Below are 25,329 nucleotides of genomic sequence, written 5' to 3'. Positions count from 1 at the left end.
TTCTTTTCCTCTTTTCTTTCAAACAGGGAAAATGCATCAAAATGATATCCTGATGAAAATCCGAGGTGAAACTCACCAGACATGATGGCTGTGATGAAAAGAAGATCCCTGCAGAAGACCCGTGGGACTCCACAACGTCCTTTTCTTCCAGTACAAAAGGGCCAAGAACGAAATTTCTGCAAAAGTCTCCAAAAATGTCAACATAAATGTCTTACAGCAGAGTCAGAGCATACAACAATATTGTAATATAGCTGGGGACAAATTAGTTTGAGACTTTCTGCCTCCATGCCTACTATTTAAAACCCCTAGAACTCCACGATTTGACAATGATTTGATTGCGCGTTACTTTCAATTTGAATATTCAGAAGCAACGCATTTAAATCGATTTTTCGATTAAAATCGATATGCAGTGACTTAATATAGGATCCACTTTAATATAATATAATAGTATTTCACACTTTGACCAAAAAAATCCTTACTTTTATTAATTTTATCCTCCTTTTGCAATATCAGAGCATCACACCCCCTCATTATGCTCTGCAGCTCAATGTGCTTCTTGTGCACAATTGTAATACCGCATTTCACCTTATATCTGCGATCACACGTTTACTGTGGCCTATCTTCAAGACAAAATACATTCAAACATATTTTTAAGCTTTATTTCAGAGAAAAACGCATAAAAGTGGGAAAGAAGTGGGCGTGGCAAAGGGCAGCAGCATCTTTGCCATCGGAGGCCTTCACCTCCTCTGCAAGTGGTCTCAATGCGCTCACCTGCCAGGAGAGATATGCAGGGAGAACTCAGCAGCTCTGCGTTTTTAATTGACTTCTTAGTGGCTTTTAAGTTTTTGGATAATAAACATGAATTCCACCATAATTGCACTTCCTCCCCAGTGAGGACTTACTGCTCAGCGGAGTATTTCAATAAATCAGCCTTTGGAACTATACCCAAGAGCATAAATCCCACCCATTATAATTTACCATACTTGATTAACGCTAAAATGTTTAATTATTTTAATAATTTATAAAGCTGCATGAGGTACTGGGCGCATCAGATAAGACAACTAGTTCACTGTAGCCTGCATGGATTCCTGTACCTTTTGAACATGTGGGCTGCTCATATTAATAAAATAAAGTATTAGAAATAACAGAAAAATACAAATAATTATAATAAGAAGTCACAGCAGTGGTATTAGGAACGGAATATCTCCATTTCATAAAGAACAGTAAAAAGAAAATGTAAGACTTTGACCTATAACTCCTGTGATATATAGTCGCCCCTTAAAAACCCTCTTTGCTTATTTTAAGCTCTTAAATAGTATAAAATTAGCCTCTTCGTCCCATTCCCCACTTCATCTACTTCATCCCTGTACTCTTCTCTACATTTCCCGCCTCCTCTCGCAGCACTGCTGCTGCTCTCCTCTCGCAGCAGCGGCGGCGCAGTGGCTCCACCGAGCGGCCAAACATCTGAACTATTCCCCCAAGTTCACCTGCAGCAGCAGCAGCAGCCCAGTCAGAGTGGAGTTCAAACATTTTCGTGACATTACTGAAACGTTCTGTTGTCTAACATTTTTTTCAAATGAATATTTTTATTGGAAATGTACTGCGGTGAGACTGCATCCATGAGACTGAGCCCAGGTGCAGTCACGCCTTTTCCCTCCTCGGTTAGCACCTCTGCTCTCCTCCTGCCTCCCACTGATCCCATTTAACCAGTTACATCACGCCTCAGGCCTTCTATCACGGGTTTCAAATGAGGTGTCCTGTCCTGATTGTCACTGGATGACCCGGCGGGTATCCACCCTGCAGCTTCAGCTTCAATTACCACCAAGGGACAAATGACTCGTGCTGTGTCCGACTCAGACGACCTCCTGCAGAGCGTTCTGCTGCAAACTGTACGACGCAGATCAGAGTCGAGTCTGTGCTGAAATCTCGCTATTTATTTTCCCCATCCTTGCAAATGAATGTTTTTTTTGTCTCGTTTTCATGTGGCGAAGTCTCTTCAAGTTGAAATTATGTCCTCTTTGATCATTATTAACTTTAAATTAAAGTGTATTGGGGACAGATATTCGTCATGTTTGTAACCGCGGCCTTCGGGACGTCGTGTGACTCTCGACCTCCTTCTGACCGGCTGTTTAGCAGGCTTTTTAGTACGTTTTCAATGTACAGTGTAAGTTACCTGAAACTTCATCTATGCGAACAATGACGCTAAAGCACATCCTCCTGTGCAATGTTGCATTATACAACAAGTTACCAACTACATAAGATATGCAATCAAAATATATTCACTTTGTAGGGCAATGTGCTCTCAAAATATAAAACATTTTATGCATTTTATTTGTGCGATCTCCGTTTCCATTGTATTACATGGGGTATGACTAATAACTGGAAAACAATCAGTCATGTCAGTAGACTCTTGCATAATGTATGCAATGTTAAATACTCTAAGGCAGAGGTCTTCAACAGGGGGTCCGCGGAGGTACTGCATTTAAATACACATTAACATGAATCCAACATATTGTAGCGAATGGATAAATGGAGGCAAGATAACAGGTATGTTTATGCATGGCAGTGGCACTAATAGACCATCACTCATTTTCGTTTCCACATTTATGTTTAAAATAAAAATGTCAATTTGAATAGCTTGTATGCATGATTATCATGAAATTGACAGACAATGTTGATATTGGCATTGGTATCAGTTGACAAGTTATGTTTATAAATGGCAGTGGCATGGCCACCCTACTCACTGTGCCTTGCACATGTTTAAAATAAAAACATGAATATATGAACCTGTGTATTATTTGAATATCTTAGTATTGAATGCACAATAACAAGGTATGTTTCTACATGACACTAGGCCCAGTTTAATATAAAACACAATTTTATAGGGGGTCCCTGCTCCATCTCAGTTTGGGGGTCCTTGGCCTAAAAAACATTGAAGACCCCTGCTCTAAGGAAAGACTCACTCTCGCCAAATGGGTCACATTTAATAGGTCTATAAGAAGTAAAGACAACATTATATTGCATATTATATGAAATGTAATTTCAATTACATATTTGCCATTAAAATTGGCACAGGGATGTTTTGTAGGGATGAGCACGGTGTGCTGCACACAAACCTAACAAACGTAACGGTGGTTTAGATTGTGGTGGTCGTATTCATAATTCAGGCTATACTTCAAATTACATAAATTAATGGTCCAAGGTCAACTAATTTAAACAGGTTGTGAGGCCTGAAAAGTTTGTGTCCAAAAAAACAAAAACACATTAGTCTTGAAAAGCTGTCTTTCAACGCACGGTGACATCACCTGGCACCAAAGACCAGATGGTCATGTCACTCCCTGTTCTCACTGCAGATTTTTACTCGCGGTGTCCCAGTTCCACACCATATAAACATTAGCAGACAGTGGCTTTCACATGTATTAAGAGCTTTTGCTGTTTGAAGAAGAATATATTTTTCTTTAAAAACGTCCTATTTTGGACTGACAGGATGTATGAGTGAATGATCTGTGTAAGTGCCTATAAGGAAAAATAAGAATATATGCAGTGATGCAAGTCAAACTTTGGCTTTGGAATAACACTATTAATTCCAAACAAAAAAACAAAAAGCATAATTGTCTGAAATATTAGAGCTTTTTGCCCTTGACCTTCCTGCCGCTGTCTCACCGGTCATTCTTTCATTTCCACCGGCATAACTGTATGAGACAAAATCAGAAATCAACTCAAAAACATCTGTCAGCTTTGCAGCTTAAACAGAATGCTGCTAAACAAAAGCACTTTTAAATTATTCTGTAGTTCGCTGAACTGACGGGTTCATCAGCGTTTTGCAGCGATGTGCTGCAGGATGGGACGAAGCCGGTGACGAGTGGACGACCCTGGTCAGGGCTTGTTTCTTCTTTCCTCTTTTTAGAAACTCCAGAGTATTTACTATGACGACATCTTCCGCAGTTTGTCTTGGACAGCTGGCTGACACGCCATGCTGCTCAGATGAACAATTGATTGATGAACAAATGTTTTCTGTCTAATTCTTGTTTGTTTTCTCACTTCGGTGCAGGATAGACAACTTTTTTTACACAGATGGTGCACAGATCTTATTTAAACCAATCGAGCAAAGACATCACAGTCTACAGTCTCAGATCCACATCAGGACCAGTTGTCCCCATCAGCGCTGGATCCCGGAGAACAGGTCACGCCCCACAGAAATGTAGCAGAGGACGTGTTGGGTATCTCTTCCAGATCAGACCGTGGTGGAGAAACGTTTCACGCTCCCAGGAAATTTGAGTCTTGGGAGACAGACAAGATAATTCCGTAATAAGTAAAGAACTAGTATCAAATATGATTAAAGAGAGAAGCTGGCCTACATTTGAGGTAGCCCGTTAAATTTCATTAATTTCTCCTTCTGTTGAACGGCACTCCTTCTCATTTATCAAATGAAACCATCCACACAGACTCTAACAGACACAACACTGCTCATCGTTTTACACTGACACTCCTTTATTTAAAGGTACAATGAGCTAAACTGTTTCTTCAACAGGTTTAGTTCACCGCCCTCATCTGTCTCCTCCACACCTCACACCTCCCAAACACCTCTGCTGCCCCCCATCCCCCCTCTGCCCCCCCTGGTGAACTGCATAGAGCCCTCAATCTGAAAGGGCTCTTCTTCCATTGACACCTTGACCCCCCCCCACACACACACACACCCCCCTCTCTGTGATGACTGACCAGGTTAGGAGACAGCTGGAGAGAATCCACCAGCGCAAGGCTGCAGGACCTGACGGCATCAGCCCCGTGGTCCTGAAGACCTGCGCCGTCCAGCTGGCTGAGGTCCTACAACACCTCTTCAACCTGAGCCTGAAGCAGGAGGAGGTCCCGGTGCTGTGGAAGACGTCCTGTCTGGTTCCTGTCCCCAAGAAGACGACTCCATCCGGCCTCAACGACTACCGACCGGTTGCCCTCACATCTCATGTGATGAAGGTGCTGGAGAGGCTGGTTTTGGCTCACCTCAGGCCGCTGGTGAAATTATCTCTGGACCCTCTGCAATTTGCATATCATGTGGGAGTGGACGACGCCATCATCTACCTGCTGCAACGAGCTCAGTCGCACCTGGATGGAACCGGTGACTCTGTGAGAATCACTTTCTTTGATTTCTCCAGTGCATTCAACACCATCCAACCACTGCTGCTGAGTGAGAAGCTGCGGGTGGTGGGGGTGGACGCGCCCACCGTCTCCTGGATCACTGACTACCTGACAGGCAGACCACAGTTTGTCCGTCTGGACAGTGTGCTGTCTGATACGGTGGTCAGTGGTACTGGAGCTCCTCAGGGAACTGTTCTGTCTCCTTCCTGTTCACCTTATACACCACTGACTTCCAGTACAACTCAGAGTCAAGACATCTGCAGAAGTTCTCTGATGACTCTGCAGTGGTCGGATGTATAAGGGATGGACGGGAGGATGAGTACAGGGCAGTAGTGGAGGACTTTGTGGAGTGGGCGGGAAGGAATCACCTGCTCCTGAACGTGGCCAAGACGAGAGAGATGGTGGTCGACTTCAGGAGGAAGACGACGGCTCCACAACCGCTGAGAGTTCTGGGAGAGGAGGTGGACATGGTTGAGGAGTACAAGTACCTGGGTGTGTCCATCGACAACAGACTGAACTGGAAGACCAACATCAACGCTGTCTACAAGAAGGGGATGAGTCGACTCTTTTTCTTGAGAAAACTATTTGTACTGGGCCGGCCATAATGTCGTTCTGGTTATTATTAGTTAGAAATGTGACATTTTTAATGGAATATAAAAAAAAAAATAAAAAAAAATGATCATGTAAAAATGGTAGCTTGCGGGTTTAGTGACGTCAGTAACTGTTACTAGCTCCTGTGAGCGCCCCTTTTGATAATCATAATGAAACCCAAACAGGATTTATGGCTAATCGTCATATAAGTAACAATATAAGATTGGTTCTAGACTTACTTGATTATTTAGAGTATGTAGAGTCACAGGCGGTCGTTGTATTTCTCAACTTCTACAAAGCGTTTGATACAGTGGAACACCCATTTTAGATTTTTTTTGGGGGGGGGGATTTGGTGAAAACTTTATTTCAGCAGTAAAAATGTTAGAATAGGACATCAATAGTAACTTAATGATTTACCTCAAAGAGATTTCCTGTTAATAGAGCATTAAAATAGGGTCAGCAAACTGAATTTCAGAGACTGCTGACTTTGTCCTATTGATCAGATGTTTATTTCAGCCCTCCTTGTTTTAAATTTGATAAAAATTTAGGGAAAAAGAGAAAACAGTCTCTGACATATTGATAATATAAAATAGTAAAAAGATGATTTTGCTCAAACAGTAGCAGAGGTAAAATGCATTAGATGGAATCTGCAATTGACTGTGACCAGTATATTGAAAACGTTATATTGTATAGTATATTAAAAAAGTTGTTGCAAATCAACTTTGTGATCATTTACAAAGGAATGGTCTGCTTGAAGATTTTCAGTCAGGCTTTAGAGTTCATCATAGCACAGAAACAGCTCTGGTGAAAGTTACTAACGACCTTTTGTTAGCCTCAGATAATGGATTCGTCTCTGTACTTGTTCTTCTGGACCTCAGTGCTGCTTTTGATACGATTGATCATAAGATCTTATTACAGAGATTAGAAGACGTTACGAGGATTAAAGGAACTGCATTAGACTGGTTCAAATCCTACTTATCAGAGAGATTCCAATTTGTCCATGTCAACAATGAGTCTTCCAGACAAACAAGAGTTAGTTATGGAGTTCCACAAGGCTCAGTGTTCGGTCCAATATTTTTTACTTTGTACATGCTTCCATTAGGAGATGTCATCAGGAAGCACTGCATAAACTTCCATTGTTATGCAGATGACACTGAGCTATATCTTTCTATAAAACCAGATGAAACTAATCAGTTAGTAAAACTTGAAGCCTGTCTAAAAGACATAAAGGTCTGGATGACCAAAAACTTCTTGCTTCTAAATTCAGACAAAACGGAAGTTATTGTACTTGGTCCTAAACACTTCAGAAACTCTTTCTGTAATCACTTAGTTACTCTAGATGACGTTTTCTTGGCCTCCAGCAAAACTGTGAGGAACCTTGGAGTCATATTTGATGAGGATTTGTCCTTTAGACACCATATAAAGCAAATCTCCAGAACTGCCTTCTTTCATCTACGTAATATTAATAAAATCAGGAAAATCCTTCCTCAGCGTGACGCAGAAAAACTCATTCATGCGTTTGTTACTTCTAGGCTAGATTATTGTAATTCCTTGTTGTTAGGACGTCCAAATTACTCATTAAAAACCTGCAGCTGATCCAAAATGCTGCAGCAAGAGTACTGACGGGATTTAGCAAGAGAGATCATATTTCTCCAGTTTTAGCTTCTCTTCTGGCTTCCTGTGAACTCAAGAATAGAATTTAAAATTCTCTTGATGACTTACAAAGCTCTACATGACCAGGCTCCATCATATCTGAGAGATCTTATAGAACCATATAATCCTAGCAGAGCACTTCTCTCTCAGTACGCTGGTCTACTTGTGGTTCCTAGAGTTTACAGAAGTAGAATGGGAGGCGGAGCTTCAGTTTTCAGGCTCCTCCCCTGTGGAACCAACCAGCTCCCAGTTTGTGTTGGAGGGGCAGAAACCCTCTCTAGCTTTAAGATTAGACTCAAAACGTTCCTTCTTGATAAAGCCTATAGTTAGGGCTGGCTCAGGTAGACCTGAACCAACACTTAGTTATGCTGTTATAGGCCGAGGCTGCTGGAGGACCTCGTTACATGCTGAGCTTCTTTTCTTTCCTCCTACTCTTTAACTGACTCATACCTCACCATCCTTTTCTCTCCCATATCTTTTTCTTACTGTCTGTTGTCTCCATTCAGTTCCTTCGCTCGCATAGTTTCTCTTCTTTCTTTTGCAGATGTCCCGTCATGGAGCTGCATGTCTCGGCCCTGTGCTTGTCGTCTCCATCAACAGTTCTTCTCTTCTATCTCTATGCTGTCCTTTTCTCTCTCTGCTCTCCTCTCACCCCAACCGGTCGAGGCAGATGGCCGCCCACCCCTGAGCCTGGTTCTGTTGGAGGTTTCTTCCTGTTAAGAGGGAGTTTTTCTTCCCTCTGTTGGAGGTTTTTCTCCCTTAAAGAAGCATTTTTTCCCTCCTAGCTTATGTGGGAATTGTTGAATTGTTGAATTGTTGGTTTCTCTGTATAATATTGTAAAGTTTCGCTGTAAGGACGTTAATGTGTTAAGTGCCATGAAATAACCTATGTTGTGACTTGGTGCTATATAAATAAAGTTGAATTGAAATTGAATTGACTATATGTAGCCACTGGGTGGTAGCACACACACAGACACACACACACACACACACACACACACACACACACACACACACACACACACACACACACACACACACACACACACACACACACACACACACACACACACACACACACACACACACACACACACACACGCAGACTGGTGAGCTGTACGTCTTAATCACCTTTAGGTCTGAGTTGTAACAGACACTGGAGTGCGTACTGAATGAAATTTTTATCAGTCATTGTTGGCAACTTAAATTCAGAGCTTTGATAGAGTGATGAATTTGTGTGAGCAGTCCCTGGTTGAGTCTTTAAACTGCTGCTGGGGTCTTCTATTGAGTGAGGTTAATCCTACTGTGTCTTACGTGCTGTAATTCAACTATGTGTGTAAATGTCACGTTTGTGTGCCACCTGACGTCAGGGTGGGCTAGAAGGGAAGTGTACATGTACACAAAATTCTTTACACACACATTTTTTTCTCATCAGGTTTGATCTCGACTTGATTTAATGGTTCCTCCTCCCCTGCTGTTGTCCTTGAGCAACAGTGTGCTCAGAGCTTGGTTGGTTCTTTGGCCACCTCGAGGGCTGAATTTCTTTTTTAACAACTATTAATTCCAGTTAAAGTTCCCTCTTTTTTCTAAGCGGTTGCTAAATGGCCTGGGTGCTATTTGAATATTAATTGAAGCTGAATCACATCACATACACTTTTTGTCCATCCATTATCACTCCCCATCCATCATCTATCCTGAACAGGGTCGCGGTGGAGCTGAAGTCTATCTCAGCTGACTTTGGGCACAGATGGACAGAATCACCAGTTAACCTAACATGCATGTTTTTGAGTGGTTAGAGTACCGGAGAGAACCCACACAGGCACGGGGGAGAACATGAAAACTCTGCACAGAAAGGCCCTCGCCCCAGTTAAGGTTCAAACCCTGAACCTTCTCGCTGTGAGATGATGGTGCTAACCACTGCGCCAACGTACCACCCTACCGTGTGTGTATATCATTATATTAACTTGTGTGACGTCCTTTCCCTTGACCGAGTCGAGTGCACATATTTGTTTGAAGCGCAAGACAAATGTGCTTTGGGCCTAATTTTATCACATGGATAGAATGACTGTATTTAACCCCCACTGCCTCTGTTTCTAATAACTCTCAACTGTCACAACCATTTAGGCTTTACAGGGGAATTCACCAAGGATGTCCAGACAGAGACAGAACATATAATTCCTGATAAAAGGGAACAAAGGAGGATTTTTTTTTTTCCTTTGTCAAACTAAAAGAAAACATTTGAGGTCAATAAAAGTGTTCCATCAATAGAGCTGTTAAAATGAAAACCTCCTCCAACAGGCGTGTCAATAAACCATTTATTAGTTACAGTTTTATGAATTCATTACTTAATGAGCTTTTTATTGTTTGTACGGTGCCCCCTAGTTGCTGTGAAGATGGACGCCCAGCATATCAGATCACTTTCCTTTCATCCTATTCACAAACAGCTGATGATTGACTACCCTCATGTTTTCAGTTGTTTTACTATTTTCATTTTTTTGCAACAAAATTAACTACTTCTCTTTAAAAAAAAAAAACAAAAAAAAAACAATGGTGAAAAGTCTCCTTAAATAGGGTCACACTTTGTGTCAGCCTTGTAAGAGTCATTTCAAATGTTGATTGTAAAAAAAATGAAATTGCTGGTGTCCTGCTGGTAGTTTATTGGCTCCTGTCATCCACTATTTTGATTTTGTTTATTTTTGCCTAAATAAAGTTATGTGGACATGCAGTGTATACTGTACATATTTTACATATAAAGACCCCCCTATGGAAGTGCTATGCGAGTTCACTCCTTTCCACCCACGTATGAAGCCCAACAAAGCTTCACCCACTTTAGTCACTGCAGCAGTTTCTTTATTAAATGTGCCACACTCGGCAGCCTTTCTGAAGATGGCGGGGGCTCTGTTGTGATAACAGCTACAGCCGGCTCCCTGTGATGTGTGAAGTCTGTTTCTCTGTCGGTAAACTTAACCTGAACCTTGTCCTCACTCTGACAACAGAGGGGTGCATTTAACAGGAAACACGACTGTGGTGGGAAGGACAGACTAAACGAGGGGGACTCCAATGCATGCCACAGGGAACGGGAAGGTGAAACATGCAATATGTTCACATAGTATTAAAAAAAACAACAAAAAAAACACAGATCCTCAGAACATACACTATTACAAAACACCAACCAGAAATGATCAAACTTGGAATTTTTTCTTCAAAAATGACAATTAACAAATTGTCCAACAAAACACCTCCCAGTCAATTGACCCTGGGCCGTCAAGTGTTTGTCGAGTTCATTGTCTGTGAAAACTTCTTGTCTGACTCGGGCTCCCTCATCCAGTCAGTAGGCCCTCCTGTTGTCGTAGGGCGACCAGGAGCTCACCCCGTCGTCCTTGGCCCAGGAGGAGTGACCGTCGGGGCCGGCTGGGAGGCTGCTGTGGCCTTCAGCCGCCTCCTCCGTCACCATCTTGGACACCAGGTCGCTGACGGGGCTGCTCATGTATGGAGGACAGGGGAAGGAGGAGGGGACGGGGTAGGAGCCGCTGGTGGTTAAAGGGTGGTAGTGGGCGTCCTCCAGGGAGTGCAGGGTGTAGGGCTGTCCGCTGGAGACGGGGCCCATGGAGGAGCCTCGGCTCGGGGAGCGGTACTGGGAGGGACTGGCCGGGGGCTCTGGGCTGGGCATGGGGGGGGGGACGTTGACGGAGGCCAGGCTGTCCGCACAGAGTGCCTCCACGTGGGCTACTGGCTCTGGGACTGACTGCTCCCACGAGTCTCTCTGAAACAGGAAGACATGACAGGACAGAATGTATTATTCATTCATTCATTTCATCATCAGAAGCTCCATCAACAAAGCAGATCTTTCTAGTGACATTATTTACTTTAATACTTTTCTATACATTTCTCAGTATTTCCTTTAATTACTGACATCCTGGGTTCACCAGAATTCTTTATAACATCCAGGGCTGAAACGATGCAGCATGCATCTGATCATTTCAGAATTCAGGATTTTGTAAAGGTTTAGTTTACAAAATGAAAAATTGTAACACCGCCTACTTTCACCTCTGGTATCTAGGCATGTAAGACAGTTGACTTTATTTCCTCAGGTTTAAAGACACCCCCCTCATCCCCCCCCCACCACCACCACACACACACACACACACACAAACACACGCAAAATGACACCCAATTATGTAATTATACATTACTGTAGTACTCCTGTGAGAAGTTTAAGGTTTAAGTTTTAATGTGTTCATTCAGATGATGGCTATCCCAGTCAACACACAACGATGACAAAGAAGTGTGTTTACAATACATCAGACCCCCAGGCCTCCAGGGGCCCCAGGTCTACTTCATGTTAATTGAGTCTACGAATTACAGGTTTGTTGGAAACTTCCTCAGCGAAGTCAAATATCTACTTTTCATCTTGCAGAGGCACAATTGCTGAGCTCATTTTTGACAAAGTTGCAGATTGTTTCAATTTTTTTCTGTCCAGTAATTAATACACAGGGAACAATGGGTGAGGTAGTACTTTTCCATTACACAGGTGCTGTAAAGCTGCAACCAAAACTTATTTTCATCATCAGCAACCTTTTTCTGTAAAATATCAAAAGTTCATACTTTTTATATTTTTATTTTATTTTAATTCCCGATCAAAGGCTGAATGAGACCAAAATAGAGACTCGCATTAGCTTTTATTTTATGCTCTTTATGTTCAAATACCCTAAATTTATATTTATATAAAAACAGCTGACAGAAGATTGAACTTTCACTGTAATCACTGATTGAAGGCATTGCATAAATAAATGTATCTAATATTTGCATATAAGTAGCATGAAATAGAATCTAAAGCAAGTTTCTACTTATATCATTTCCACTGTAGTTGTCAAACACCTGGTAGACAGTGTACATTAAAACGTATAACGTTTGGTCTGAGCATCAGTCCAGAAGCTGAATTGCTTTCACAGAAAACTTGGAAAACTAGCAAATTTTCCCATTTGTGAAGCTGGTACAAGTGAAATATTAATAGTTTCTTCTTCTTAAAGACTCACATGATCAATTGTTTATCAAAGGGGCTGATTATTGATCATCTCAGCTCTACTGTACCGTTGGTTTCTGGATGCTGGGGGAGTTAATAAAAATGCCAAGGACAGTGGGGAATAAAAGGGACCCAATGAGGATTTGTGCGCCGTATTCCTCAGCTTAGTTTTAAACTTCTGTAAGGCAGACTTTTGTTGTTGTTGTTTGGTCACATTTAAAAAATGAAAATACAAAATATCCTTTCAAAAGAATCTAAATTCTTTTCAATTTGATTGAACTGACTCATTAATCTTCTCTCAACAGAATTAAAAAGTAGCTAAATATTTATTAAAATGTCTTGTCCAGAGGTCGGTTGAACACATCTCAAAGTTTGTGTGCTTTCAGCCACTCTCACAGATGTTTGAGCACAGCGTGCTGTTGAGAGGAAAATTATTATTATATTGCATTATTATCATTATCCTATCGGATCTACATGGAAAATGTCATCGTGTCCCTCCTGGTTTTTAGCTCACACTTGCAGTACTTGTTTTAGTTTCACTTTTTCCACAAACACAGCCTTCTGTTTCTGTCTAATAAAGTTTGGAGGATGGACGTAGACACATGCAGTTAATTATGTAACAAGCTGGCCAACAGTGCAGTGTTGTAGTCTGTGGATGTTGCGGTTGCTAGGGAAGAGAGGGGACTACATGCCAAAACCAGACATCCACCATTAATGGGTGGTGCAACATGACCTGTTGAATACTGGTTAAGATACAGAACATAAGCACATATGAACCTCTGTTTGACTATAAATGGTCATAGCCAGATCAACTACCTGTAGGGCCCCTGAGCAAAACTGTGCCATGGGCCCCAATACACACACACACACACACACACACACACACACACACACACACACACACACACACACACACACACACACACACACACACACACTTTTTCTTCTCCCATGCAAATTTTAGGTGGATTTGCCCTTTATTCCATCCCTGGTGCTGATCTGTAAACTTGCATCCCCTCTTTGCTCATCTCTGTCATTGTCGTCATTACAGATGGTCTGATCCTAAATCCTACCAGGAATAAATGGGAGGACTCTCCGCTGAAAGGTGGCAGCAGGGAGGAGAGGGCCGACGAGGGCAGGAAGGACCCTCCGGAGCTGGAGAAGGTGGCTGCGCTGCGGTAGTCACCGAAGGTTTCTGGGTAGTAGCTGTCGATGAGGGAGGAGTAGCTGGACATGGTGGCGGGATCGCAGCCCAGCGGTTTGCCCCCGAGGGTGGAGGAGTAGACGTCGGGAGAGAACTGCTTGGTGGACGAGCAGAAGTCTGAGTCGGAGATGAAGGGACGTCTCATGCCGTAGTAGCTGGGCAGCATGTGAGATCCTGAAAGGCGACAACAGAATCATATCCTCATGGTTGTCATGGCAGCAGTGATTGTGGAAAACTGCTCTGTCTGGCCACTCGTCAGATGTGGCCAACAGGTGTATCTTAGAGGCAGAAAAGCAAGTGCATTGAGGATCTTGGAGATTTTAATTGAGTCTCACCTGGCATCTGGACAAATGAAGGTGGACTGCTCGATCCGCCCTGTGAAATAAGAGACATAAGACTTCAGATTTCCCTGTAATACGAGACCCTTTGAGTTGCAGCACGCAGACTGGATGAGACTTATCTACACATGGAAGAGGCTTCAGTCATGAGGAAACAACTCGTCATTGTTTCTGGACAGCAAAGTTTGTCATTTAGATCATGAAAGATTTGAATTTCTCACCGTCTCGCAACTTATATACATATTAAATGTTCTATTTTCTTTGTGCTTCCTTGTGTTTGATTATTTGACCTGTATATGCTCAACACTTTTAGTTTGTGAGGGGGATTTACATGGCAGTGTTTACAGAGTTTACCCATTTCCCTCATAAAATGTAAATCAATGTAATGCAGTGTGCCACTCTTTTTAAAAGGTTGTTGATCGTGGCACACTCACTGAACACGCTGCCTGGTACTACTATGACTCAAATGGAGGTTGTATTTGTTGTGCTTCATTTCTGTTGCACTACATATTGTAGAGTTTTTGGAGCATGGTCAGTAACATTAGTCTAACTCTAACCCTGTTATAGGGCTTTATCTACTCTAATTTACAGTTTTGATCAGGTGGTAAGGAAAGTTACTGTATGTCAAAATTCTCTCAAGTGTATCTGATCCATAGGACCTAAGGTTATTCATTTTGAACATATAGTTTTGCAACTGATACTGACTACATGTGGGGAGGTTTTTTCAGGTGGAGATTTGAAAAATAAATGTCCAGGGTTAACTATGAAGACAACTGAAGACAATCTACACTACGAGTAAAAGAAAAGCAACAGCAAAGTCCCAGTAATACAATCGCACTATAACAGAATCAAGTGGGAGCATATTACTCGACTACCACAGAGGTCTTAACTTTAAGACATTATTAAAGCTTTAGTGTGTGAAATTTCTAGTTTTGATGTTAAATTTAAAAAGATTTGAATTCTAAAAACTTGTTCAGTCATTATTGGAATTGACAGGCAAAATGTTGATTCTGTTCATTTTAAATCTATGAGACAACAAAGTGTACAAACTGTGAAGAGGACTGAATGCTGTCTCAATGTAGATGCACAAAAAAACAAATAATCAAAAAAGAGCATGGTAGTAGAAACCGTCTGGTGATGTCATGACAGAGTTGTAATATGCAAACAACATAATTGCAGTCCGCAGTGGTCTGACAAGAAGGCTATAAAAATGTGTTGACAACAAGAAGTGGAAAGTCACTGATGTAGCTTGGTAATGACATTTTGCTTTGTGGAGCCATAAATGCAATGAGTTAGATTTAAATTTGATTCCATGCAGTAGGATAATGTGCTTTACACACATTATACAAATGTTTTGTGACAACATTGTTAAAAGGTTTTTAGATTGTTGTCCAGAAAGTTATTGAGGAAAAACACTCTGAAACAAAACCGAAAACCTTCCCGTTGAAAACGTTGCATCATTTCTAGCCCGGTATGTTTATTTTTTATCAGACTTGTATTTGCTTTCTTTATTGGGAAGTATGACACCCTTTTTTCATCATGTTTCTAAAATGTTGAAATTATAAAAGAATTCTGAAAAAGACACTTTGTTTAAGGTTCCTATTGATGTGACGAGGGTTTGGATACATTAAGACATTGTTTTAAGGGAACAAAAGACAGAAAGATTTGAAAACTACTATTATTGTGCAATTATCTAGATCTTCCCAATGTTTGGAGCTGGACCCCACACTGGTTTACTTAATTGTAAACAGGGTTCCAGAAATAAAGAGGAGAAGAAAAATTCAGATCCTTTCCTCAAGTAAAACAATACATACATACATACACAATTCCTGAATACAGAAGTATTATCAGCAAGGTACTTAACCTTTTAAAAACACATCTATTTTTTTAGGCCTCTGCTCGAAAATTGCATACCCATAATAAAAAGAGTATATCTCTGCAACCACAATAAAAAAAATTATTTAAAAAAAAGAAGTTTTAATAATAAAGGGAACACTTGTAAGATTTGTTCAGATGTGTAAATATCAGTATATATGTCCATATTTTAATACTAGTTTTGCTAAGTCTTCTCCCTGGCCCCCAATTGGGGGCCTCTAGGGCTTAAAAGGTTCAAGTAAAAGTTATCTGCAAAATTTAAAAAAAGAAGGAAAGAAATTCCCCCTTTAATTGCTATGTTATAGTATTTTATCAGATTATCAGTACTCGTGTGAACTGCTTTTTACTGTTGTAGCTGCTCAAGATGGTCCTACACTAATTTAATGTTTAACGCCTTGAGCCCTGGGCCATTGTTGGTAAACAGGTTTAATGAGTAACACGTCTGCAACTGTAGTTGTAGTTTGGGTGGTGCACCAGAACTGCCAGGGTGGAAACGACTAACAAGGCATTTCATTTGATTATCATATACTTGTTTTTTTTATTTCATTTTTATTATTTGTTTGTTAATAGTAGACCATAATAGGTTACATAGCTGTATCAATTTGTCCCCATACTTTGATGACGCTATATAATGGTAAAATTATATATACAAAATTGAATGGCTAGAGACCATGTTTTTAACTTGACAAAATATGGTTATGTGGGTGAATTAAGACACAACTGTGATTAAAGAATATCTGTACGATTTGACTGACTACTTTTCTTGACACATCTCACAAACAAATAATACATCTTTACTGTATGATCCCTATTATTTGACCTTATTTTTTAAAGGAAAAGTCGAGGAAGAGTTTTCTCTATTTATTGTTATTTAATATTTTTACAGTAAAATTGTATTGCCCGTATTTTGACTGTAAACACAATTTTGTAAAAAGCCCTTTCATAGAATCACCACCCACTGACTGGTTTTTTTAGAAAGATCTGTCACTTTTTTGCATTAAAGTATTAATTTTCTGGGTTTTACAAACTCAACCTGGTCAAATATATTAATGAAGTATAATTAGCAGTAATAAAAAGCCTTCCATTTTTTGTCATAATATGAAATTTAGCAGGCAATGACATTTTTGGTTATAAAAAAAAACCTAGTGATGGATTCTCAAGTGGTGACCTTATTCTTGAAAGAGACTGTTTTTATTATAACATATTTTCACAGAAAATTGATGGTAGAAAATCTATCAACAGTCACTGACTGTATATTTATTACAGTTCTTTTTAATAACATTTTAAATCCATGTAAAATGAAGTAAACTTTTAAAGAGCATATGTAATATTGCATTTTGTTGTTGTTGTTGTTTTAACAGTGTACATATTTTATAATCTAATTTTGACATATGTCTTTTGGTAAGTCTTGGATCTCCACTAGTTTTGGTGAGTTCAAATGATTTTTAACTACACAGCCTGAGTTTACATATGCAGCATTTAAGATATTAAATGTCCATCACTTATAGTCTATTAGTCTGTGGTGCATCCTGGCTGCATTGTATATGATTCATTTTGCGTGTTGTGTTTTCTTATGGTTAATATTAGGATCTTGTTGACCAGCAGCTTTGATAATTTGTCGACCAGTCGGTTTCTGCTTTAAGACACAGATTCGTGCAGAGTCAGAGACATCAATGGACAGAGACACATAGGACAGGGTTTGACTGGATCTCTTGTTTGCATATTGCTAACATGAAAGAGTTGATATTAAGCCTGTGTTGGCTGGGACGCAAGCAAATTTTGAGGGTTGAATTTGAATGTGATTTGCCAGTGCCAAGACTTCCTCATGTGGCCCAGGTACGGCTCAGTGCATCTCTGAAGGCTGCGTATGGAAATCAGCTCGCTCAAGCTCAGACAGTCAGATAATGCATGTTTGTATGTATATGTGTTTGTGGTGTTTGTGTTTGTGTGTGTATGTTGGGTGGGGTAGGGGAGAGGGGGGGGGGAGGTTGCGGGGGAATGATCATGGATTTATTTAACCTTGTTCCCAGAAAAACTCCTTGCCATGCAAAATACTCATCATACTCTGTTATACAATTCGATTTTTTTTTTTTTTAACTAGTATATTTATCTATGTCATATTTGCATGGGTGAACATGCATACATTTTTTTTGTGTGCATATTCCTACATAGGCCGGTTGACTTTTCTTTCTTGATCTATAACTTAACTGTAGTTAATTTGCTTTAATTATATTCATTGTGTTCTAATATTTACATTTTGGAGTTTTGTTTTTGTTTTGTTAAAATGATCCCCTTTTTTTTTTTTTTATCTGAATACCATGCTATTTGTTTTTGAAACTCCACACTTGTCCTGTGTTGACCATTAAAGTTCAGTTGTATCTTAAACTGTCAGTTTTTGCATATTAGTTAACCTTTAGCCAAGAAAATCAAAAATTCTATTCACAAAAAGTCTCTTCAGCCTTGTAAAATTGCCAGTCTTGAATTTTCGTCACCACACACTTTAACTTCTAACTGTCCTTGTTCATTAATGTAATAGTGACATGTCAAGGCACACCACCTCAATAAAACCGCCAGACAAGAGAAGCTAATGCAGTGAAATGATGTAATATCCGTGTTCCAACATGAGGAAACTCACTCTGCGGTCAGAGTTCACTCTTCTCTCGCGTTGGCCTTTTTCTTCTCAGAGATAAAAGCTGGCATTAGCCAACATAAGGACATGGATTGCCTCAGTTATTGTGTGCCTCAGTGCCTCATTAGGTCTTAAAGCCTCATTCATACAGATACCCGCAAACAGTCTGCTGCCGTTACTACCAACATACTATATCATGTTTACATTTTTTGTACAAAAACAAATTCACTTAGATTTTACCAGAAGAACATACATGTATGCAGTACATGCTAAAACAAGTTGAGCAAAGTCATAGCTAGTAGTCAGATTCACAGCTACAGCTACCTAATGTTAGTTTACATTAGCGAAAATCATAAGCTGTCATAACCGACCAAGACTGTAGCCCTAAAATCCAAGTGATCCACAACTGATGTTACATTTACCAGTGGCTAGATGGAAAGATTATAAAGTAGCGCAACTCATTTGAATAAAAAAAATAAGAATTCAAGGACACCCTCATATAGAGCATGGCTCACTAGTAGTTCACTAAATGTAGCATGAACAATTTAAGTAGCCCACCAAGAGTAACATCTACGTATTTTTCTAAAAGCAGCATTATTTGAAATAGTTATCTAATGGTATTAGGCATATAGGTAGCTAAAAAAAACAATTGCCAAATGGTCTAAAAACGTAACTTCTACCACTAGTAGTACAAATTCAAACATGACCAAATCAACATAAACAATGGCTGTTCAATTATATCAATATATCTTGCAACAATATGTAGTTTTATATAGTTAATAGTGTATACAAATATATAAGTTAAAAATCACCACCACTTTGGTTTATCAGGCAGCTGTGGAACTGCATTCAAAAAAAGGTCTGGTCACTGCTCTAATTGTACGAACAAGAAAAGGTGTGTTAAGCTTAAGAACACTTTTAATTTGTGAGAGGAACAAAAAAAATGCCATAATGTTGGCTTCATGCTGCCTTCTGTGCTGAAGATGTCATTTTAATCTGAAAATACCATCAAAATGACAGTTGATTTAAAAGGCCTATCCATTGTAAAATAGATCTCATTTGTATATTTGGAGGTCTGGAACAATCTGCCTGCTGTTAGAGAACATGTTATTCCCAGTGACAAAAGCAGAAACTAGCTTCTTGAGCTGCTCTCTTTTTGTTGTCTCATCGGTGAACTGGCGAACCCCTGGCAGTGTCCTCTGCCTCCACCTGCTGTAGTCATGGTTTCAACCTGGAGTTTATCATGTTCCAAATATTGCATTGTTCTGCTTTGAGAATGACAAGGCTGCAGTTTTTCTCCCATTGAACTTGTGCAGGAAAGGAGTTGATCTAAAGGCCAAAACAAGCTCATCTATTTTTACAAGTTCTTCATTCTGACTGTGGTAATCAGTGTTAAGTCCATTATACTGATAATGAACAGTTTCACTCATATGCAACTTCATGACAAGAAAGTCTTGGTACTTCCCTAAACTAAATGGCAACCGTAGTTTTTAACAGACATTACTTACAGTGGCAGAAAGGGCACCCATGGGAGCTATTTTCGGAGGTGGATTAATTGTTGGTTTTGGCCTCTTTAGGAAAATTGGTGACACTAAATAAAATAAACAATATTGTCAGCCTTATCCTCTAATGACACCTAACAGCCACAGCATACCAAAGATATGCAAAGAGATGAAACTGTTTTGCAACGTTGCAGGGAAAAGTTTCAGCAGTGTGACTTGGACCGTCTCAACCAAGCGGCAATCAGCAGTGACGTCACCCGTTAGTTTGTGAACGTCCGTGATGAGGCGTCGAGGTCGGATTTTGTCCGGCGCCATCTTGCTCGTTCGGAGCAGTTTGGAGGCGGTATTGATCATATTTGGATGAGCTGGGGGGGAATCCGACTGGACACGCCCCCAAAACACGTCTTTTTGAAGCTCGTTTTCTAATTAATGACGGATTCTTTTTAGAAGGACGGCCAGAAAATAATAAGAAGGAGTGACTTTCGCTAACAACACTGAAAAAAACTTGCGGATTAATTTTATTGACTGAGATTTTATGTGACTAGTTTGAATGGGAGTCTATGGAGGCAGAGGCTTTTTGGAGCCAAACTCTAGTGGCACTTGGTGGTATTGCAGATTAAGGCACTTTCACATCAGCCTAATTTTTCAGACCCGGAAGCTACGTCCACTTTCAAGTCGTCTGCTAGTGTTGCCTGTGACTCAGTTTGTCAAATTGCAAGTGGGTAGTTTTAGAAAGTTTTGCTTATTAGAGGAGACGCCGTCCCCGTAAACGTTTGAACAGCTCCGTTGTTGTGTTAAAAAAAGACAAGAGAAATTAAGCAAAGATGGGACATCTCCTTTCTTTTCATGACATAAATCTGCATCATCATGACTAAAAATGCAATCCTGGTTCATGTTTTAAGATGTTAAAATATTTCAATCCAGTTCCGAAAAAAGCCTTAAAAGATGTCATACCATCTTGTCTTGTTGCTTACGTGAAAACTTGGAAGCTTCAGAATGTATAAAATGTGTCAATTGTCCAATAATCTCATTGTACATTTTTTCTGACCTCAGTTACCAGATAAATAATGTTAATTTTAAAGTTATTATCTGGATTATCAGGCTTGTTGAATTTTAACTTGCGGTTGCCAGTTAGCCACCTGCACTCTGAAACTGCTTCTTTTTTTTTTGGGCTTTGCCAATTGGAGCTAAACTCCACCACATGTATATTTCATCTTTCACAGCAGCTCTGCCTCCACAAATTATATGTTTCAAAAAACATCAATCAGCACCAACACAGCCAAGAACTACTCTTGTTTTACTCTCCTCTGAATGAAAACTCCCCTGAAACCGAGTACATCAACCATCTATAAAATCAAATCCTGAGCAGGATTTCCTCATAAACATTACATCCATCACATGCAACAACTCTCTGGACTTGTATCTTCTATTGTTGTCTCTCACATAATCCCTTCATTACCTGAGACCTCAGCAGCCTGCATATCTATAGAGTGGACATGCCGACGCTACACAGTCAACAAACAGTGAATACTGTCCTGAAAAAGCCTTTTGACAGGCGGTTTGTGGGAAGTGAAAAGCCAGTCTTGCTTGTGCATGCAGACGTCTAACGCAGAGCCTGGTTTATCTGACTGTGTGTGAGTGTGTGTGTGTGTGTGTGTGTGTGAGAGAGAGAGAGAGAGAGAGAGAGAGCGAGAGAGAGTGTGTGTTTATTTCCAAGACAACAATGGGAGGTTTGTTCACAGCAGAGGACAATGTCGGCTGGCAGGTGTGCGTGGATCAGACTTTGCATGGGCAGCCTCCTGCACGGCCCTCTTTCTCTATGATACCTGTCCACCTCAATCCTCCCACCCCGCCCCCTGCTCCCGCCTTCACCTCCACCTCTGGGGAGGTTTTTTGGGAGATCATGGCCGTCGCCATTGCCAGCATTGTGTCAGTGTTCTTTTGTGAGGTCAGGATGGGTTGCAGGGGCTTTGTGTCTCCCTACATACAGACACACACACACACACACACACACACACACACACACACACACACACACACACACACACACACACACACACACACACACACACACACACACTGTACACAGCTATTTACAGATTAGCTTTGGGAGCGCTCCAGGGGGAGAAGAGACAGTGGGAGGAGGGGGATGGGGTGGGTACAGGTGGTCAATGGATCAACCATGGATCGTTAGTGCACAAAAACAAGCCAAAATGTAAACAAGGAGAGGAGATTTTTAAAAGGCAGCCTCTTGATTGAGCCACCAACAGAATGTCAACTGTGGCTGCGCTGTTTGGTTTGGGAGAAAAATGAAGTGGGGAGAGACAGGACAGGACAAAAGCAGGACGGTTTAAGAGGAGAGCGTGCTTACGCTGTATCTGGGCCCGCTTGTCTGTCGGGATCGCTTCTCCGCCAGCAGGTCTTTGACTGTGTGTTTCACTCGAACGCCTTGATAAACTCTCTTGGAATACTCTGCACAGAACAGAACAGGAAGGAAACAAATAAATAATAAAAAACAAAACAATCAGTGAATTCACATTTGATACAAACTCAGAAACAGTTTGACTTCATACAAATTTTCATCCATCCCCACAAATGTGTGTTCATTTGAATATTTCACAGTTTTATGCATAGAGGCGAATGACTTTGGGATTGGTGTGTAAATGTCATGGAAATTGCCTTTGGTTTGGTCGATGCAAATGGACTGCTAAAAAGAGGCAATTAAGTGAAAACACTTGCCGAAACCTCACAGTAAGCAAACAGTGGAGGACGGGAGGGAGGAGGGGGGTTAAAAAAAACAACTATTTTTAGGGGATTGTAACAAAAATGAGAAATCCCACATGCATGCATCATAGCAGCAGCACGTTTACTGTCACATTGATCTTTACAAATCTGTGATTTGGGGACATTCCTGGGAAGCAGAAATATAAACTCAATGAAAATGCAAACTTTATTATGCAAACGGGAATTGCATGCAAAAAACTTTATGTAAAAGACCCCAGCTTTTTGAATGGATCTTTGAGATAAGCCCCAATATTGCACAGCCATGAGATTCTTGAAAATATGAAATATTCTTTGGATTAGATATATTTTTATTTTGCTGTTTGATATTGACAATACATATTGTGAGTGTTATTTCATATTCATAACTTATGCTATAAATTATATGAATTAATATACATTCAAATAGCAAACACAGATTTCTGCAAACTGCATTTAGAAAATGTTTTTGAAAACTTTATCCTTGCTAATAAATGTGCCGTACAATTAATCTCAAATTGACTTATTTTTTAAGGGAAATCAATATTAGCAAATCAGTTTAATACATATGTCATCAAATAATTGCCAAAATACAACTTGCATTCTCACAAACGTAAAGAACATCCCACTAAATTTTGTCCACAATAAAAGCATGCCATGATGAAATAAAAAATGTGGATATTCTACAAGTTAAAACTGCAGTTTTTGCAACATTTCTGTCACATCTTATAAAAATAGCAGGAGCAGCCTGTATATGAATGAGAAGGTCTTACCTGTGTCCATGGTGCTGTTGAGCAATGTGACACACACACACATACAAAATACACACACACACACACACACACACACACACACCACAGGCCTCTGTGTTCTCCCTCAGCTGTATTTGCCTACAGTAGCTAAATCCCAGTGTGCTGCACCATACTGAGTGGCGTGCCAGGATGGGAGCTTTAACCACGCTGTCAGGAGGGCAGGGACACATGGAACATGCCACCTCACACTGCAGTCATGAGCAGGCAGCTTTTCAAAATGACCTTTATCTATTTGTTTAAATGCAAATGTTTGGTGGGGACGTTTTTTAGACTATTTGCATCAGCAGTCAAGATTAGGGGTTGGAAGCATCACGAGCGTGGAGGAGAGAATAGGAAGCAGCTCGTCACTCTTCCCTGAGCCTCCACATTTATAAAGATATAGTTTCCACAGGAGTTTGCTTTGCACTGTTGGGTTTGTGGGATGGAGTCTGTTTGTGTTGGAGTTTGAGCTTTGGCATGTCTGGATTAAATCAAATCTTTACCAAGTAAAGGCTCAGACTGTAGCAAAGCATCCTTTTGTGTTTGCAGGTAGGGTGTTGGCACCTCAGGTCGGAAGGATGATAAAAGACGTTAATGCCCCCTGGCAAAAATAATCATTAAAGAAAAAAAAAAAAAACAAATTGGCATAAAAGGGCACTATTGGGTCATTTTCTGCTCAAATGGATGTGCTTTAATTTGTATAAAACACTTTGAGTAAACTAAAAACAAATGAGTCATCTCACCATGTTTAAAAAGAGAGGGGAGAATAGCTGGAGGCTCGCTTCACTAAACAACTTGTGTCTGGCGCTGGAACGAAGCTCCCGTTCGACTTTTGAAGTGTTTCCTGGCTTAAACTCAGCGCTTTGTGAAGAGTGTCAATGAAATTTTTCCTTTACTGAGTGACGCTGACATGATAAAGACGGAACCTGGTTACATTTTAACACGATTTCGTAACGTGATGTAAACTTTAGTGTAGCTCAATTTACACCTGCTTGGATTTGCAGGCAGTCTGCTGTGACCCTTTCAAACGTTGATCCTCACATTGTTTTCAGTTGTTTCCAATGATCATGCATGTTAGAAGATTTTTGCAAATTTGAACATTTCTGTCTATTGAAGCGCTAGAGGATGTTTAATTTCATAACACAGAGGACGTGTTGAGTTTTTGTTTTTTTTATCAATTCATAATGCAGTACCTTTAACAAGGCAAACAGAGACAGATCAAAATGAGGCTTAGAGTTGAAATTGTGAATTAATCAATACACCTTAAATGTCAATATGACTAGTTTCACTATTCCATATATTTTTTTGGTCTCTTTTTGCGTGAGACACTTTAGTTCCGGTGCGTTTAAGTTCACCTATATGACAACAGGAAACATTAGCTGGTTAAATAGTAACACACTGCAGTCACAGAGTACAAGTGCAGAGCAGCAACACTGAGATCAACACCGGCACACACATGTTATTCAGCAGACATTCAGCTTCCTGTCACTATGACAGACTGCTACATAGTATGTGGGTGTGGTGAGAGAGCAGCAGCGAATGGCGAGACAGCGCTGCTCTGTATTTGCAGCCGAGAGCATTATTTACCAGAAAGCCTGTTGCTGCTGTAGCCAGCTTTGTGGTGGAGCCACCCTCCCTGCTTGTTCGCAGGTATATAACACAGCACATTGTGATAAAGCCAGCTTATACAAGTTCTTTCAGGAGGAGAAGCTCACAGAAAAGTCTTTTGTTCCATTGACAAAAGATTCTCCTCAATACGTTGCTCACAAGGGGAGAAAAAAAATGAGTGCATGAACCAGAGACAGCTCTGACTCCATGTTTACATCTGAC

The 25,329-nt window shown here is 40.5% G+C and overlaps 1 protein-coding gene across 1 annotated transcript; it reads right to left on the bottom strand.

The window, feature by feature from the left end:
* Nucleotides 1-9,705: 9,705 nt before the first annotated feature.
* On the bottom strand, nucleotides 9,706-23,554 carry pou2af2 (POU class 2 homeobox associating factor 2). Its single transcript, XM_069721476.1, has 5 exons — nucleotides 23,482-23,554; nucleotides 22,320-22,420; nucleotides 13,940-13,979; nucleotides 13,474-13,778; nucleotides 9,706-11,140 (listed from the first exon to the last, which is right to left on the bottom strand). The coding sequence occupies exons 1-5, from the start codon at nucleotides 23,522-23,524 to the stop codon at nucleotides 10,706-10,708; spliced, it is 924 nt and encodes a 307-aa protein (XP_069577577.1). The 5' UTR covers nucleotides 23,525-23,554; the 3' UTR covers nucleotides 9,706-10,705.
* Between the last annotated feature and the right edge of the window lie 1,775 nt (nucleotides 23,555-25,329).

This window comes from Brachyistius frenatus, unplaced genomic scaffold (genome assembly GCF_029030835.1).
Source record: "Brachyistius frenatus isolate BFR_SWC_R1_liver_20210118 unplaced genomic scaffold, ASM2903083v1 Contig_265, whole genome shotgun sequence".
Taxonomy (NCBI): domain Eukaryota; kingdom Metazoa; phylum Chordata; class Actinopteri; family Embiotocidae; genus Brachyistius; species Brachyistius frenatus.
Note: the sequence above shows the minus strand (reverse complement) of the source record. Positions and strands in the feature narration are given on the sequence as shown.

Coding starts and splice junctions, on each gene's coding strand:
- pou2af2 (XM_069721476.1), bottom strand. CDS start 23,524: ATGTGTGTGTGTGTCACATTGCTCAACAGCACCATGGACACAG. Junction 13,779..13,939: donor TTCATTTGTCCAGATGCCAG/GTGAGACTCAAT, acceptor GTCGCCTTTCAG/GATCTCACATGCTGCCCAGC. Junction 11,141..13,473: donor AGTCCTCCCATTTATTCCTG/GTAGGATTTAGG, acceptor TTCCTGTTTCAG/AGAGACTCGTGGGAGCAGTC.